This window comes from Manis javanica, chromosome 7, assembly GCF_040802235.1.
Source record: "Manis javanica isolate MJ-LG chromosome 7, MJ_LKY, whole genome shotgun sequence".
Lineage (NCBI taxonomy): Eukaryota > Metazoa > Chordata > Mammalia > Pholidota > Manidae > Manis > Manis javanica.
In genome coordinates this window covers 79,094,980-79,112,046 of record NC_133162.1, presented here as the reverse complement: position 1 = coordinate 79,112,046, position 17,067 = coordinate 79,094,980, and the positions used below count along the sequence as shown (strand labels likewise).

Genomic DNA, 17,067 nt, shown 5'->3' with positions numbered 1-17,067 from the left:
TGAGTGTCTTGTGGTTTTCAGAGTATAGGTCTTTCACTTCCTTGGTTAGGTTTATTCCTAGGTATTTTACTCTTTTTGATGCAACTGTGAATGGAATTGTTTTCCTGATTTCTTTCTCTGCTAGTTCATTGTTAATCCCACAGATTTCTGTGTATTAATTTTGTATCCTGCAACTTTCCTGAATTCAGATATTAGATCTAGTAGTTTTGGAGTGGATTCTTTAAGGTTCTTTCTGTGCAATATCATGTCATCTGCAAACAGGAACAGTTTAACTTCTTCCTTGATAATCTGGATGCCTTTTATTTCTTTGTGTTGTCTGATTGTCATGGCTAGGACCTCCAGTACTATGTTGAATAGAAGTGGGGAGAGTGGGCACCCCTGTCTTGTTTCCAATGTTAGGTGAAAAGCTTTCAGCTTCTCGCTGTTAAGTATGATGTTGGCTGTGAGTTTGTCATATAGGCCTTTATTATGTTGAGGTACTTTCCCTTTACATACATTTTGTTGAGAGTTTTTATCTTGAATGGATGTTGAATTTTGTTGAACGCTTTTTCAGCATCTATGGAGCAGATCATGTGGTTTTTGTCCTTTTTCTTAATGTGGTGGATGATGTTGATGGATTTTTGAATGTTGTACCATCCTTGCATCCTTGGAATATATCCCGGTTGATCATGATGGATGATCTTTTTGATGTATTTTTGAATTTGGTTTGCTAATATTTTGATGAGTATTTTTGCATCTATGTTCATCAGGGATATTGGTCTGTAATTATTTGGTGGTGTCTTTGCCTGGTTTTGGTATTAGAGTGATGCTGGCCTCATAGAATGAGTTTGGAAGTATTCCCTCTTCTACTCTTGGAAAACTTTAAGGAGGATGGGTATTAGGTATTCACTAAATGTTAGGAAAAATTCAGCGGTGAAGCTATCTGGTCCAGGAGTTTTGTTTTTAAGTAGGTTTTTGATTACCAGTTCAGTTTTGTTGCTAGTAATTGGTCTGTTCAGATTTTCTGTTTCTTTCTGGGTCAGCCTTGGTAGGTTGTATTTTTGTAGAAAGTTGTCCATGTCTTCTAGGTTATCCAGTTTGTTAGCATTTAATTTTTCATAGTATTCTCTTGTAATTCATTGTATTTCTGTGGTGTCCTTAGTGATTTTTCCTTTGTCATTTCTGATTCTTGTTTATGGGAGTAGATAAGTTTCTTTTTTTCTTGATAAGTCTGGGTAGGGGTTTATCTATTTTGTTTATTTTCTCAAAGAACCAGCTCTTGCTTTCATTGATTCTTTCTATTGTTTTATTCTTCTCTATTTTATTTATTTCTGCTATAATCTTTATTTTGTCCCTCCTACTGACTTTGGGCCTCATTTGTTCTTCTTTTTCTAGTTTCATTAATTGTGAGGTTAGACTGCTTATATGGGATTGTTCTTCTTTTCTGAGGTAGGCCTGTATTGCAATATACTTTCCTCTTAGCATAGCCTTTGCTGCATCCCACAGATTTTGCAATATTGAATTATTGTTGTCATTTGTCTCCATATATTGGTGATCTCTGTTTTTATTTGGTCATTGTTCCATTGGTTATTTAGGAGCATGTTGTGAAGCCTCCAAGTATTTGTGGGATTTTTCATTGTCTTTGCATAATTTATTTCTAGTTTCATACCTTTGTGGTCTGAGAAACTGGTTGGTACAATTTTAATCATTTTGAATTTACCAAGGCTCTTTTTGTGGCCTAGTATATGATCTATTCTTGAAAATGATCCATGTGCACTTGAGAAGAGTGTGTATTCTGCTGCTTTTGGGTGTAGAGTTCTGTAGATGTCTGTTAGGTCCATCTGTTCTAATGTATTGTTCAGTGCCTCTGTGTCCTTACTTCTTTTCTGTCTGGTTGATCTGTCCTTCAGAGTGAGTGGAGTGTTGAAGTCCCCGAGATTGAATGCATTGCATTCTATTTCCCCTTTTAATTCTGCTAGTATTTGTTTCACACATGTAGGTGCTCCTGTGTTGGGCACATAGATATTTATAATGGTTATATCTTCTTGTTGGATTGACCCTTTTATCCCTTTTATCATTATGTAATGTCCTTCTTTGTCTCTTGTGACTTTGTTTTGAAGTCTATTTTCTCTGATACAAGTACTGCAACTCCTGCTTTTTTCTCTCTATTAGTTGCATGAAATATCTTTTTCCATACCTTCCCTTTTAATGTGTGTATGTCTTTGGGTTTAAAGTGAGTCTCTTATAGGCAGCATATAGATGGGTCTTGTTTTTTTATCCATTCAGTGACTCTGTCTTTTAATTGGTGCATTCAGTCCATTTACATTTAGGGTGATTATTGATAAGTGTGTATTTATTGCCATTGCAGGCTTTAGATTCATGGTTACCAAAGGTTCAAGGTTAACTTCCTTACTATCTAAGAGTCTATCTTAACTCACTTAATGTGCTATTACAAACATAATCTAAAGGTTCTTTTTTTTTTCTCTCTTCATTTTTCTTCTTCCTCCGTTCTTTATATATTATGTATCATATTCTGTGTTTTTTGTTTATCTCTTGATTGACTTTAGGGATAGTTAATTTTGCATTTGCTTCAGTAATTAGCTGTTCTCCTTTCTTTACTGTGGTTTTATTACCTCTGGTAACAGCTATTAAACTTTGGGAAACTTCCGTTTATAGCAGTCCCTGCACAATACACTGTGGAGAAGGTTTGTGGGAGGTAAATTCTCTCAGCTTTTGCTTATCTGGAAATTGTTTAATCCCTCCTTCAAATTTAAATGATTATCTTGCTGGATAAAGTAATCTTGGTTCCAGGCTCTTCTGCTTACTTGCATCAAATACATCATGCCACTCCCTTCTGGCCTGTAAGGTTTCTGCTGAGAAGTCTGATGATAGCCTGATGGATTTTCCTTTGTATGTGATCTTATTTCTCTCTGTGGCTGCTTTTAATAGTCTGTCCTTATCCTTGATCTTTGCCATTTTAATTACTATATGTCTTGGTGTTGTCTTCCTTGGGTCCCTTGTGTTGGGCGATCTGTGGATCTCCATGGCCTGAGACACTATCTCCTTCCCCAGATTGGGGAAGTTTTCAGCAATTATCTCCTCCTCAGAGACACTTTCTATTCCTTTCTCTCTCTCTTCTTCTTATGGTACCCCTATAATGCGAGTATTGTTCCGTTTAGATTGGTCCCACAGTTCTCTCAATATTCTTTCATTCTTAGAGATCCCTTTTTCTCTCTGTCCTTCAGATTCTTTGTATTCCTCTTCTCTAGTTTCTATTTCATTTATCGTCTCCTCCACCGTAGTCAATCTGCTTTTAATACCCTCCATAGTGCTCTTCAGTGATTGGATCTCCCACCGGAATTCATTCCTGAGTTCTTGAATATCTTTCCATACCTCCATGTTAATGATTTTTATTTTGAACTCCCTTTCAGGAAAATTCATAAGGTCGATGTCATTTAAATCTATCTCAGGAGTTGTATTAATAATTTTACTCTGAGCCAGGTTCCTTTGGCATTTCATATTTGTATGTGGCACCCTCTAGTGCCCAGAATCTCTACTCTTTGGAGCTGCTCAGCTCCTGAAGCAATGTTGGGGGTCGCAGGGGAGTGGTATTGATGCCTGGGAAAGGAAAGAGCTGTTTTCTTCTTCCCGGCTGCTATGCCTGTCTCTACTTCCTGAACCAGTTGGCCGAGCACACAGGTATAAGCCTCTATGTTTTGCATTTGTAGTTGCTATAGACAGATCTTCCTTCTGGCTGGTGTAATGCCAGGGTAGGCTTTGCCAGTTTATGAGCCAGGTGGGGCTGGCTGGGAGAAAGGCACAGTAGGCTGCGTATCATGGAGGGGGTCCTTGGAACTGTGTAGCCAGCCAGGGAGCTGGAGCACCTGGAAATCATGAAAGCTCCCAGCCTGCTGGGCAGAGTGCACCTGGACAATTTTGTCTACCTGTCCTTTCTCCTGTGCAGTAAACTCTGTGCAGTCCTTGCCCCTTTAGTAGCCCTCTTGCTAAGGGCTTCCTTGTTAGGAAGTCTCTCAGACTGCCCGCCTTTCTTTTGTCGTAGAGCAGGCAGTATGGATCCCTGGTTTTCACAAGTGGCTGGATTCTCAGTCTCTCCAGGAATTCTGCCTGTCTTAGCTTTCCAACCCCCTAATCATGAGAGTGTCATGCAAGCACCATGAAATGTAGGTTTGTGCTCCCAGAGCAGATCTCCGGAGTTAAGTATTCAGTAGTCCCAGGCCTCAACTCCCTCCCCTCTCCGTTTCTCTTCCTCCTGCCAGTGAGCTGGGGTGGGGGAAGGGCTTGGCTCCCGCCAGGCTATATCTTTGGTACATTACCCCGTTCCGTGAGGTCTGCTCTTTTCTCCAGGTGTATGCAGTCTGGCACAGCCCTCTTTTCTGTTGCTCTTTCAGGATTAGTTGTATTAAAAGTATTTTTGTATTATATGCGGTTTTAAGAGGAAGCCTCTGTCTCACCTCTCACACTGCCATCTTTAATCCCATCGCCAATGTTTCTATGTGTGTTCTTGTGAATATAAAATCATGTTTACATGTAATTGTGAGACTGTTTCTTGTTTCTGTCTTTTGTTTATTTACTGTATGCCAGCATCGCAATCTTAAATACCAAATTTCTCATGATAGTCTTACAGGTATTTAATAGGTACTTCTCATAAGTCTTAATAGGCAAGTCCCCATGACTACATATTTTTGGAATTGTCATGGTTATCCTCGGATTTTTAGTCTTCTGTGTGAATTTGAGAATTATTTTGCTAAATTCCACAGAAAATCCTATTAGCATATTGATTGGAATTACATAGAATTACAAATTCAGTGTTTGTGACTGTCCACTAAAAATTATTATAAGCATCTTACTGTTTGGATTTATGATTATTTTTCTTGTAACTAAATTTCAAGAAAAAGAATTCTTAAGTCAGAAGATAGGAATATTTACAAACATTGACTGGATTGGCAGGTATTTTTAAAAGGTGGACAATGTCCACTGCTGGCAAAGGTTTGGCAAATGGGTATTTGAATACATTGGTGGTGACAGGGTGAGTTATTACACATTTATGGATAGTAACCTGGAAGTACCAACTAAGATTAAATAACAACTTTGTCTTTTGATATAGGAACCCTATTTTTGGGAAGCCTGTAGCAATAAAAGGGCCAGGGCCAAGAATGTATGTGTGTATATGTTTACAGCAGTTTGTTTATAACACCAAAAACTGGAACTCTCCTTAATGTTCACCAATGAGGAATTGTCAGATTAGTTATGGTGAAGTTCATGGCCAAAGAATATTATGCAGATATTTAAGAAATTGAGTCAGATCTATATCATTGATCTGAAAAGTGGTTTATGAGAGCTTTAAGTGAAAAACTGGGGCAGAGGAATGTGTATACTGGTTGCATTTTTATTCAGAAGCAGAAAGCATAGGAAAACTGCCTATGTCTGTGTGTATTTACATAAGAGCCACAGAAAACATTGATGAATGCCCACCAAGCTTACGTTGGTTATTCTGAGGGTTAGGTTGGATGTAGGGATGGAATATTTTTAAATATATTCTTCTACATACATCTTTAAATTGGCTTAGTATTAATTGAGTACAATGAACATACCATAAAATTCACCCATTTAACAGTTAATACAAGCCAGTAGGTTTTAGTAAATTCACACGTTTTGTAACCATTACCAGTATCTAATTCCAGAGTGTTTTCATCACCCCACTGTTTATAACAAGCATATTTTACTTTGCAGTTTAAAAAACAGTAGAAAGTTAAAAGGAAATCACAATGAGTTGCCAGAACAATAGCCTTATTTTGGAAAAGAGGCCTGCCTGCCCATGCTGTCTAAGTCAGTCAGATGTCTGGCCTTCTAGCAGATCATTGCTGGGGTTGGCCTGTTTTCATATAAATGGGATAATAAAAACTTACCAACCATTTTAAACAAAAGGGTGAAAATAACTGTAACCTTTACCATTTCCATTGATCAAAATACTAAAAGCTCTTGTTACCTAGTAGATAAGTTCTCCCGGATGACGTCCTCAGTAGCCTCACATTTGAGTACCTGTATCATTGCCCTGTCTGCATTAAGTATTAGGTTAAACAAAAAGGTATGAAAACTGGTATCTTACTGCTTCTGTGACTCTTTGGTCAACAATGAGATTGAGCTTTTTTTTTCTTTTTTTCATGTTTTCTAGTCATTTGTAGTTCTTAATATTTTTAAAATGTAATTTTTTGGTTAATTGATTACTCATCTTTGCTTTTTTGTCCCTGGCCAGTGGCCTCAGACATTTGTTGAAAAATCATTCCTTCTGACTGTTGAAATATTCCTTCCTTGTCTTTGCCCTTTTTTATTGTATGTTGAGTTCTTCCATTATGATTTATTCCCAATGATGTTTATAATTCATTTAAAAGTGAATTTGCTTCCATATTTAGCGTGTATATGATGAAGAAGTGGAGGAGCCGGTACTCAAGCCTGAGGTGGAGAAAGCAGAACAGGTACTTGCATTAAATCTCCCATTTAGTTACAAAATTGGAAGAGAGAAATGGTGGAGATTTGTAATATATCTGGTGGGGGATGGTGGGTGGGGGGAGTATTGGGGGAAATGGGAAAGGCTGCTTCTGAAAGTCCAACAATTAGAATCTTTGGTTTGTATTTTGAAATTTAATGTATTAAGAAATACAAAGTTCCTGAATTCTTGCTTTAGAATAGAGCCTAGGTCCACAGAGATTTTCTATAGAAGGCCAGACAGTAAATATGTTAGGTTTTGCTGGCCACAATGGTCTCTGTCTCTTCCTCCTTTTTTACCTTCTCCTTCCCTCTTAAAAAAAAAAAACCTCTTCTTACCTTGAGGGCTATACAAAAACAGATCACAGGTGAGTCTGTCATTTGTTAGTTCTTTGAAGACTGTGTTTTCCTATCTTTCTATTAACTGCTTTGACTCTTATTCCTACCAGTATGAAATGACAGCATGGTGAATGCTGGCATAGTCCACATATTGAGTGCCTTCTGAGTGTCACACGATGTGTTAGTAGAGGACACGGAATGTGCAGTGAACAGTTTCTGACTCAACTCAGATTGCAGGGAGCTGGTGACTTCGAGAAAGACTTTGTCCTTAAGAGGTTATAGTCTTGACTGGGGCAACAGGACAGAGCATGTCAGAGCTGCATGGCTGCTGTTCTGGAAGTTAAGATGAGAAGGAGCTCAGTGGTGTAAGATAGCAGGGAAAAGCTTCAAGGATGAGATGTTAGCTGGGTGAGGAAAGATGGACCAGATTCTAAGGCCACTGAAGCAAGAGAGAATGCCATGAGCTAAGGCTCAGAGTTGGGTTGTGCCTGGTATTTTATGGACTGTGTTAGTGGAAGCTATTGGACATCAGGTAAGGGCAAGGAAAGGGAGTGGAGTAGGAGATTCATAAACAGACCAAGGAGTTGAAGGGCAGCAGATTTTACCTTTTGTTCCCTGGTGGCCTCTCATCCTGCAGATGCGCAACCATTCTTCCTGGTGGCTCTCACGTGCCAGGGCCAAAGCCTATGTCAGAGGTTCTCGACTTTCTAGCACTCTGGCAGAAGTTGTACCCTTTTTTTTCCACTTAGGAAAGCACAGTGGAATGTGAGTAAGTTTTATTGTGGGAGTAGCATTTAATCACCTCTAATTTATTCAGAAAATACAAATCACTTTATCAGTACTTTATCAGTACTATTACTTATAACATATGAAGCTATTTAGACTAGACTAGGAAAGGATGTTAAAAACCAGCTATAGTTTTGCCTACTAGTCTTTTTTAAAACATTATTTTATTTTTAATGGTACTCAAGGATTTGCTCACCATTTAAATGCAATGGTATCTGGTTATACCAGATCAGGGTACAATTTTAAAGTGATAAGTATTTAGGGAATTATTTTTAAAAACCATTATATATTTATTTCACAAACATGTTTCACACATGTAGTACAATGATAGGTATTTAACTATAACCAAGCATACCAGAGTGGAAAAAAGATGCAGCCAAAACAAAAAAGTTAAATTGGACAGACTTCCATACTAGAGGTAAAGTATAAAATAACTCAGAGGGATTTCCCTTTTGGCCTTCAGAACAATACTGCATAGTTTGGTTCTTCCTATAATTATGTTATCAACTTCTAGAATATTTGTGAAGAGGAGAAATGACACAATTTTTTTTTCAATATTTCCCACAACTGGTGACACAGTTGAGTGTCTGAGGGGACTGTCATTGAGAACTGCTATTGTAGGAAATGGACACCTGTGGAATATTTTCAGCAGGTTGGTGATGTCCAGACTTTTATGTGGGGGGGCATTGTTCTAGGGTGAGGTAAAGGATAGATGAGAGATGAAACTTTGAAACAGATTTATAAAATAAGTATAATTCTGATATTGTATTTTTGTTTTTAACTGTAATTGAAAATGACATCTCTGGCTGAAGCTTTTTCTTTTAAAAATTGTCCATAGTACCATTAACCAAGGTTAGTGGGATACAGTCATGGTGAAGCTAAAGGTCTAGGTCCTTCATTCCTACAGCAGGAAGTAAAATGCTGTTTAAGGGCTTATGATGTGTAGGTGCCTTTATGTAAGTTATCTTGCTGAACCCTAACACAATGGTTGTGCTTTTGTCTTTGAAGATAATGAATCTGGAGCTCTGGTACCTTAGGTAGTTGGATCCATGACCTGAAGTGACAAGCTTGGGATTTAAAACTTACTCCAAAGTCTCTGTTGAGTCATTGAGCAGAACCTGACTTTTGTTAACATTTTTGAGTTTTTTGGGGGGAGCAGTAGTTTAGGCATTAGAAGACAGTTGGAGTATTTTATTAGGGTGGTATCAATATATTGGAGATCCATACTGAGTAGTAGTTTTTTGTAGGAGAAGACCCGGGAACAGAAAGAAGTGGATTTGATTCCTAAAGTTCAGGAGGCTGTGAACTATGGTTTACAAGTATTGGACAGTGCATTTGAGCAACTGGATATAAAAGCAGGAAACTCAGACTCTGAAGAAGATGATGCTAATGAACGGGTGGAACTGATCCTTGAACCAAAGGTAAAGACATTCAATTCCCTTATTTATATTGTTAATGCCTTTTGTGTTTTTTGGGTACTTTATTTGGACACAGAATTAGGAAGACATGGACCTTGCTTTGAGGAAGTGAGCATGTCATGTAGCAATGTCATGTTGAAAGACACTTGCTTTACTCGAGTATTTACATCGAGCACTTACTAGGTACCAGGCAGGATGCCAAGTATGGAGTACAAAGGTGCAGGACATCGTTCCTATTCTCTTGATGTTTATTGCAGCATTAGCAGATGGCAGGAGAGAAAAAATACTTATATGAGTCACCATTGTGAGTGCTCTGAGAGAGAACTGACTTCCAGCTGGGGAAATCAGGGTAAAGATGAGACTTGAACTGGTATTTAAAGGATGAAGAAAGAGGCTCATGACAGCTAGAGATTTTGGGAACCTGAAACTCAGTACCTTGCTCTTAGGGAGACCGTAGAGGTGTGGAAAGATGTTTGGGTTGTTCGGTTTTGGCTATTATGTATAAAGCTTCTGTGAGCATTCATGAACAGACTGTTAGCCTAGCAGGTAGTTATTGCTCTCCTGTTGGCAAAGGAGACAATTGGGGCAACATAGAGCCACTCAGAAGTAAACACAAAAGGTTGCTGTATTGATTTTGAGAGTCCTGGCATCCAGTGCTTTACGAAGTGAAATATGCCACAAAACCACAAAACATGCCAAAAAACTCTACTAGAAGTCACTTGTATCTTAGCACACTTCTCTTCTGATTGGAGCTTCCAGTGTCATACCAAGTTGGGGCCGGTCCTTTAGCACTGTACATTTGCTGGCTTGCTTTGCCACTGCAGAGATGTAGAAATCAGCAGGGACCCTAGGAAACATTGCCTGCCAGACATATTACTTCCAAGTCAGACATCACCTTCTCTTTGACAGGAAGATGTGGGAACACCCTCTGAGTCAGTGAAACAGTTAGCCCAATTAGCGCTTTGGTTTCTATGCATTAAATTGGTTGCCATTGTGTCTTTAACCTTTACATTAACCTTCCCAGAATTTCTGTTGTGTGAAGCATCAGAATTGTTCTCCCCTGTCCCCCAAGGGTCTTTACATTAGGAAGGAGATATGGCCAAAGGTCATGCCTGGTAAAGGAGAAGTTAGCTTTTTCTGTGGCAGGTGGAGATGGGATGTTGTCCTATGGTGGAGCACTTTCTTGACCATAATTTTTAATGCGTGTGGAGGGTGGGGCTCAGAAGTAGAGAACTGAAGTGGACAGATCTCCTACATGTGTCATTGTGTACACAGACTCCTCCGCTTTATTTGGTTTAATCACTTAGTCTTAATTTACCGAATTTGCTTTACTGAATTACACAGTGTGAACCTCTGGGAGATACTGTTCTCTTCTTGGGGTTATTTTTTCTCCCAGGTAGGTTCTCATCAGTCTTTCGGATGTTTTCCTTTAGCTCACTGTGTGGAGTGCAGGTATCTGCGTAGTTGCCGTTCTGTGCCTTTTCATCCAGCCCTTGCTGTATGTGCTCTGTTCGGCCTTCTTTTTTCTCTGATGTAGCGTGAAAGAGTCCTCCTCGAGTCCCTTGCTGCCTTGTTGGTGACCTGTCTATCCACTCCCCACCCCAACCCCACAAAACCTTGGACATACCTACCCACCTTCTCACAGTCAAATAAAAGCGTTTGAGTTATTTCCTCATTGTGCTTGTCTCCAAATTTAGGACTCTTAACTGATCATTTTCAAAATAGATTTGTGGATTTTTGCTCACCAGTGCTGTTTTTTGGGGAGGCAGGTAGGGTTAGGACTCATCTGAGCAAGTCAGAGCTTAGTTTCTTTCCTTGGTCCTCCTCCTTCCGGACAGGGTATGTGAAGTTGTGCCCCTTCTTTTCTGGTTACTGCTGATGGATGAACTTCTTGCGTGCCTTTGCTGTTTTTGTTACTGTAATTAAGCGCTCGAGATTCTGCGTGATTCAACTTTACTTTGCCATCTTTACTGAGGATTTGACCTTTTTTATGTCAGTGGGTTGGGTTTTTTTTTTGGATTTTTATTCCTGTGTTTCTTACTCTCCACTTTTATTAAAGTAACTTTTTGAAATAGTCCGATGGAACAAAATGGAAAACTATTTTTTGATCTATAATGGCTATTTCTTTTCATTACTTACAGGATCTATATATTGATCGTCCTTTACCTTATTTAATTGGGTCAAAGCTATTCATGGAGCAGGAAGACGTGGGTCTTGGAGAGTTGTCTAGTGAAGGTACTCTTTTGCACCAAACATTTCTGTTACTTTTAAAATTTATATCTTAACATGTATTTTAAAATAATTTCAAACTTTACATTAATGTAAGAACAGTACAAAGAACCTCCATATATCCTTCACCCCAATCTACCAGTTGATAACCTATTACATTTTTTTTGTCATTCTCTCTATATATAAATAGCATTTTTTTAAAACTGATTTGCAAGACATCATGCCTTATTATCCCAAAATGTCTGTGTATTTTCTGAGAATAAGGACATTCTCTTACATAGCCACAGTGTATTATCAAAGTCGGAATTTTTACTGGTCATAATACTATTAGATAATCCTTAGTTATATTGAGATTTTGCCAGTTGTCCCAATAATGTCCTTTTGTAGTCTCTTTTTTCCTCTGGCTTAGGATCCAGTTCATGATCACTCACTGTGTTTAGTTGTAAATCTCTCTTAGTCTTCTTTTAGTCTGTTACAATCCTGGTATTTTTGAAGAGTACAGACCAGGTTTTTTTCTTGATAATTAATTATAGGTTTTTTTGGTAATTAATTGTCTTGTGGGGAGATACTCTGAGGCTATATAAATGTTCCACTGCTCACTACAGTGAAGATACTTTTAAGTCTAGTTAATGGGTAATAGGTGGTTTTATCTGAATCTCTGTGATGCTGCTGTATGGTGGTTTGGGATTTTGAGAAGGAATCAGGACATTTTCTTATGAATATTGGCAATATCCCTTCTCTTGATTCTAAACAGAAGGTTCAGTAGGCAGCGATCGTGGCAGTATTGTGGACAGTGACGAAGAGAATGAAGAAGAGGTAAGTGCTGTTTGGTGTCTCCAGGTCATGGTGGGAAGGAAACTTAGGGGGTATTTAGTAGGCTAAGTATATAACATAGCTGTGAATTAGCAATCTGTTTTCATAAATCCTTTAACAGTGGTAGTGTCCATATCCTGAAGTTTTTCCTTGGGATTTCCTCTTTGTCTTGTATGTACACAAACAAAGAAAACTACTTTACTCCATTTTACCATTACCCTTTTTCCCACCTTTGCACCCAAGTCCTCTTCGTACTGGTATGTCCTGAGGGTGGCAGTTTAGATATTTTGGTGAAATCTCTGCCTGAGGTATATATAGTCTTTGAGTAAGTTCTATATTTGAATAATTCTATGGAAAAACATTCACATTTAAAACTTTTTTACTGTAAAACCTCTAGACCAGAAGAATGCATCCACTTACATTTTAGCTTTGCTTCTGACTCTAGTATATCCATGGAGTCCTTGCTCTAGGGTCTCCTTGCACTGACTCCTTGCTCTAGGGTCTCAGGGTCTGAGGACCTTGACTATTATATCTGGAGATGTCCCTTTCTTTAGACGTGGTCATTGCAGAGGGCAGAGCGTTCAAAGGATAGTTCTTGAGTGTGGATTTCTAAAAGGAGACAGTATTGTATGCATGCTTCTCTCTTCCCTTCCCTCTTTCTTTCCACAGTTCCTCTCCATAACCTTCCTTCCACCCATGCTCCAAACAAAATACCTTAACAGTAGGAAATAGGCTTTTCCTGAGTAATCTCACTATAGCTAATGGTCACTAGTTGAATCCTTTGCATTTAGCCGTCAATGCGGCTGTTTACCTAATTGCTGGTAGCAAACAACTGATGTTTCCTTTTTGGGCCAGATGAAGTTAGTTATCTTACTTAGAAGGAATATAGAGAGTGGAGTCCAAAATGTGAAATAAACCAACTTCTGATAATTTACATAATGAAATGTGCAAATCCAAAGGCTAGAAATAATACTTTAGATAGATATGAACAAATTGTTAGAGATACTTAAATTGACCACAAAAATTACATGTTAGACAGGACAACCCTCAGGCATATTGGTAACTAATCTACCATATCTGCACTTTGATACTTCAGGTGACAGTAATCAGTACAAAGAGATTGAGTATTGATGTGCCCTGGAAACTTATACCTGATGTAACTTCTGTGCTCTTGAGCAAAGCCTTTATTAATGTTGCAGGAGAGGCGTTGTGTATTTTCCTCGGTTCTTGTGCCTGCTGCAACAAAGAATTGAAGGGCACAGACACAGTAGTGAAGCAGAGTAAAAGTTTGATTTTAAAGTTACTTAGAAAGTAAAGGCGACCTCAGAGAGAGAGGAGCTCCCTGAAAGGTTGGGAAAAGTTAGTTATGCACTCTAAGTGCGGGTGACCTCAGAGAGAGGAGCGCACTGAAAGGTTGGGGATTCCCCCTTTTAAGGATTTCAGGAATGTGACAGAGGTCTGGGGTGTGGACTTATTAAGTGGTCTTAAGTATCTTTGATGACACATTAAGTTTCTCATCAGTCTTCTAGGTAATTCTGCAAAACTAGCTTAACAAGAAATTTACTGCTTTACTTCCCTCCCAGGATAGCAGCTTCCTGGTTTGGGAGCACATCAATCAAGACTGTCTGCACCTTCCTCCAAGGTGGACAGAGTTATTTGTTTGTTGTTTGCTAAAGAGTATGTTAGGAATTTTTCTTTTAACTTCCTGGATTTTTTCAAAATGTAATTTTGGCTTTAAGGTGGTATCTCCCTGCCTTTATTATGCTGTTTATAGGTGGGCCTTTTAGCAGGCTAGAGTAAATCTTACAATGGCACAATGAAGACATGGGCTGTGCTCAGATATTTCTCTTTATCTGGGGAATATTCAAACATTCCAGGCCAAGTTGCTTCTGACCTTTTGAGCTTTAACTGATTAAGTCTGAATCTTTTCTGTCTTTCTAGTTTTAACCGTTTAATTGAGTCCTTTCTAGGGGGCTTTACTGACCTTGTTCTCTTTCCATCCCACTCATCTATTTTCCTGCCTAACATTAACAACAAAGTTTTTTTCTCCTAAAGGAGTCAGATGAAGATTTTGCCAACCGTAGTGACAATGATCGAAACCGGGTAAGCTTCATGTATTGAAGTGATTTGACTTTGAAATTTACTTGAAATGTAACATACATTCTAAATATATGCTAGAATTCACTTTTGAATGGCTTATGGGAAAGTAAGCATTTATCCCTGTTTACAACTAATTTTCCTTCAAGCATTTCATGTTTTTAGGCTAAGGCTAAGTACCTCCCACTACATATTTCTCCAGTTTTGCTTTATGTTTTATTTTCTTTTTTCTTGAGAAGCAAAAAATTTAAAAAGCAAAATAGGGAAACAAAGCCTCTGAAAGAAGACCCAGGTACCCAAACTGAATTTTTCACATGAATCTTCCTCCCCTGTTTAAAAATTGAGACAATAGAGCAGTAATGTTAGGAACACTCAAAAGATGAAAATCTTCTAATCCTACTGCCTTAGCATAATTGTCTTAATTTTTGTATACCTTTCTAAGGTATCTATGAAACATTCTTTTCATAATATGCATAGTTTATTTTCTACTACCATATTTCCTACATGTCATAAGGGTTTCCTTGTTATTATCTTTGTAATTTCCTTTGCAAACTTCTGTATTCTAAGAATACTGATAAAATGATGCTGTCATAGTCCCTAAATGTAAATGGAAAACAGTTTATTTTGGGGATTTTATTTTTGAGAGAATGCTACATCTAGTCTTTTCACACATAAAAACCCTTTGCTTATGTGAACTGTTGCCTTAAGAATAAGGTGGTGTAGAGTTACATTAAAGTCTCTTGATATTATTATCTGGTGGACATTCCAGATTATAGATCATGTGTAATGATTTTCCTACAATCTTATCATCACTGGGATTATGATTTTTGCTACCATAGTATATGGACAGTGGTATACAGTAATCCTCCCTTATCCACGGGTGACATGTTCCAGGACTCCCAGTCTGAATGGGGGAAACTGCAAGTAGTACTCAGTGTACCTTAAACCATGGATAGTACTGAACCCTAATGTTCTTTTCCTATACGTCCGTACTTACAGTAAAGTTTATAAATTAGGCACAGTAAGAGAGTAACAACTAATAAAATTGAACAACATAACCATATACTCTAATGAAAGTTACGTGGATGTAGTCTCTCTCAAAATATCTTACTTTACTGTACCTTCTTGTGATGATGTGAGATGATAAAATGTGTACATGATGAGATGAAGTGAGATGAATGGCTTAGACATTGTGATCTAGCGTGAGGCTACTGTTGATCTGTTGATTCATAGGAGAATCATCTGTTCCCAGAACATGGTTGACCATGGGTAACTGAAACTGCAAATGTGAAATTGGGTAAGGGGGGAACTACTGTATTGAGGTCACCCTAATTTTGCATTTCAGCTTCCTAATTAGGAAATAATTTTTCACAAACATTTTCAACTGTCAAATGAAGGATTTAGTACTTTTTGGTTGGTACTTATATTTTTTCCAGTTGTATTTACAGATGTTGCTAGTCTCTATAATCTTAATTCTTCTTTAAAGGATATTTATTTCTATGGAATTTATTACTGAGATCCATAGATTCCAACAGTTTTTCAAACAGTACAATATAGTAATTAAAAAAAGTATCAGCTTAACCTTTTGTATTGAAAAAGACACTGTTTTTGTGTGCCACAGCTATCCTCAAAGTTCTAAGGACTGAATTAGTTAATAAAGTGCTTTAGCATAGTGCCTGGTGGTTTATTGATTTAAACATTAAAAGAATTGTTTTACACAAATTATCCATATCAGTGGTTGTTTTTATAAAAGCTAGAACTTAACCATTAAACTTAGTTTGAGCCTTCCAATCCTCATCTTCTTACACTCTCCAGAGGTGCCTGGTGGTGTGATCTGAGAGTATCTATTTCCAAGTGTTTTTCTTTGCTTCTACAAATACAGCTGTGTCCATAGAAATGGTGGAGTGGGCCTGGTGGCACACCGGGTTTCCCATCAGCATTTATCTTCCTCAGTGCTTTGGATGGTCCCTCCGGTTGTTACAGCTTATTACTTTTAACTTAGCATTCTTATTAAGATAAAACCCTATTTAGTTTATTCATTTCTCTAGTGATGGACATTGTTAGTATTTTAATGTTTTGCTCTTCTTGCACTGAAATTAAGCCTTGAGTGTTAACTTGTTCCAGCACATTGACTGCTTCATAACTTGTGCTTTATCATCATCATTTAGCAAGCTGCCTACCATTTTGCCTTCAAAGCGGAATGGCAGTATCTCTTTTCAGCTTGGTGACCTTATCTGATTGTTCTAACTGGTTTTATACTCTTAGCACACTGCACAGATGAGTGATGAAGAGGAGGAGGACGATAGTTGTGACATTTTTGCTGACTCTGAGAAGGAGGAGGAAGATACTGAGGACATTGAAGAAAATACTAGACCTGTAAGAAAGACTGGTATTTGCTATCTCATGCCAAGGTTTTAGAAATGGTACCTAGGCCTCATTTCTTTATTGTGATTTATGTTTATAACTCTCTCACTTTGCATACTTGTCATTTCATTTACACTTTTGAAAATAATGGTTGAGGATCCCAGGCTGCTTTACAAGTACTACTTTTTCTTCCAAATGTTAAAATTTTACAAGTCATATCATTCAAAATACATTCAGTTCCAGAGTTTTAAAACCCTAAAGTCCCTCCTCCCCCCACCCCAAGTGCTTCAAGGAAGCTTTCTTATCTAGCTCTTCAAATATTAAAGTGAAGTATTAACAAGGTAGGGAAATAAGGAGCATCTTCCTTTGAAGGACCACTGAATCCTGCTTCTTGGTGATCTGTATAGGGTACATCTGTTTACATTCAGTTAGTTAAACCCTGTTTTCTCATCAGTTCAATTTATTTGCTGTTTTTTACATAATTTTGTTAGGTGTCTGGAAGTTAACTGTATTAATTTGTACGTCACCAAAAGTGATT

General features: G+C 38.0%; 1 protein-coding gene across 11 annotated transcripts in view; it reads left to right on the top strand.

Moving 5' to 3' along the window:
* LOC108399309 (WASH complex subunit 2C-like) overlaps nt 1–17,067 on the top strand; it is a 65,764-nt gene that overhangs the window by 11,262 nt on the left and 37,435 nt on the right. For 10 of the 11 annotated variants that reach the window (XM_073241212.1, XM_073241208.1, XM_073241211.1 and 7 more), the window contains exons 4-9: nt 6,411–6,473; nt 8,856–9,029; nt 11,168–11,261; nt 12,010–12,071; nt 14,124–14,171; nt 16,431–16,541. In XM_073241212.1, the coding sequence (XP_073097313.1) occupies nt 6,411–6,473; nt 8,856–9,029; nt 11,168–11,261; nt 12,010–12,071; nt 14,124–14,171; nt 16,431–16,541 (552 nt within the window). The remainder of the gene's footprint in view (nt 1–6,410; nt 6,474–8,855; nt 9,030–11,167; nt 11,262–12,009; nt 12,072–14,123; nt 14,172–16,430; nt 16,542–17,067) is intronic. The other variant, XM_073241204.1, reaches the window with a different exon arrangement.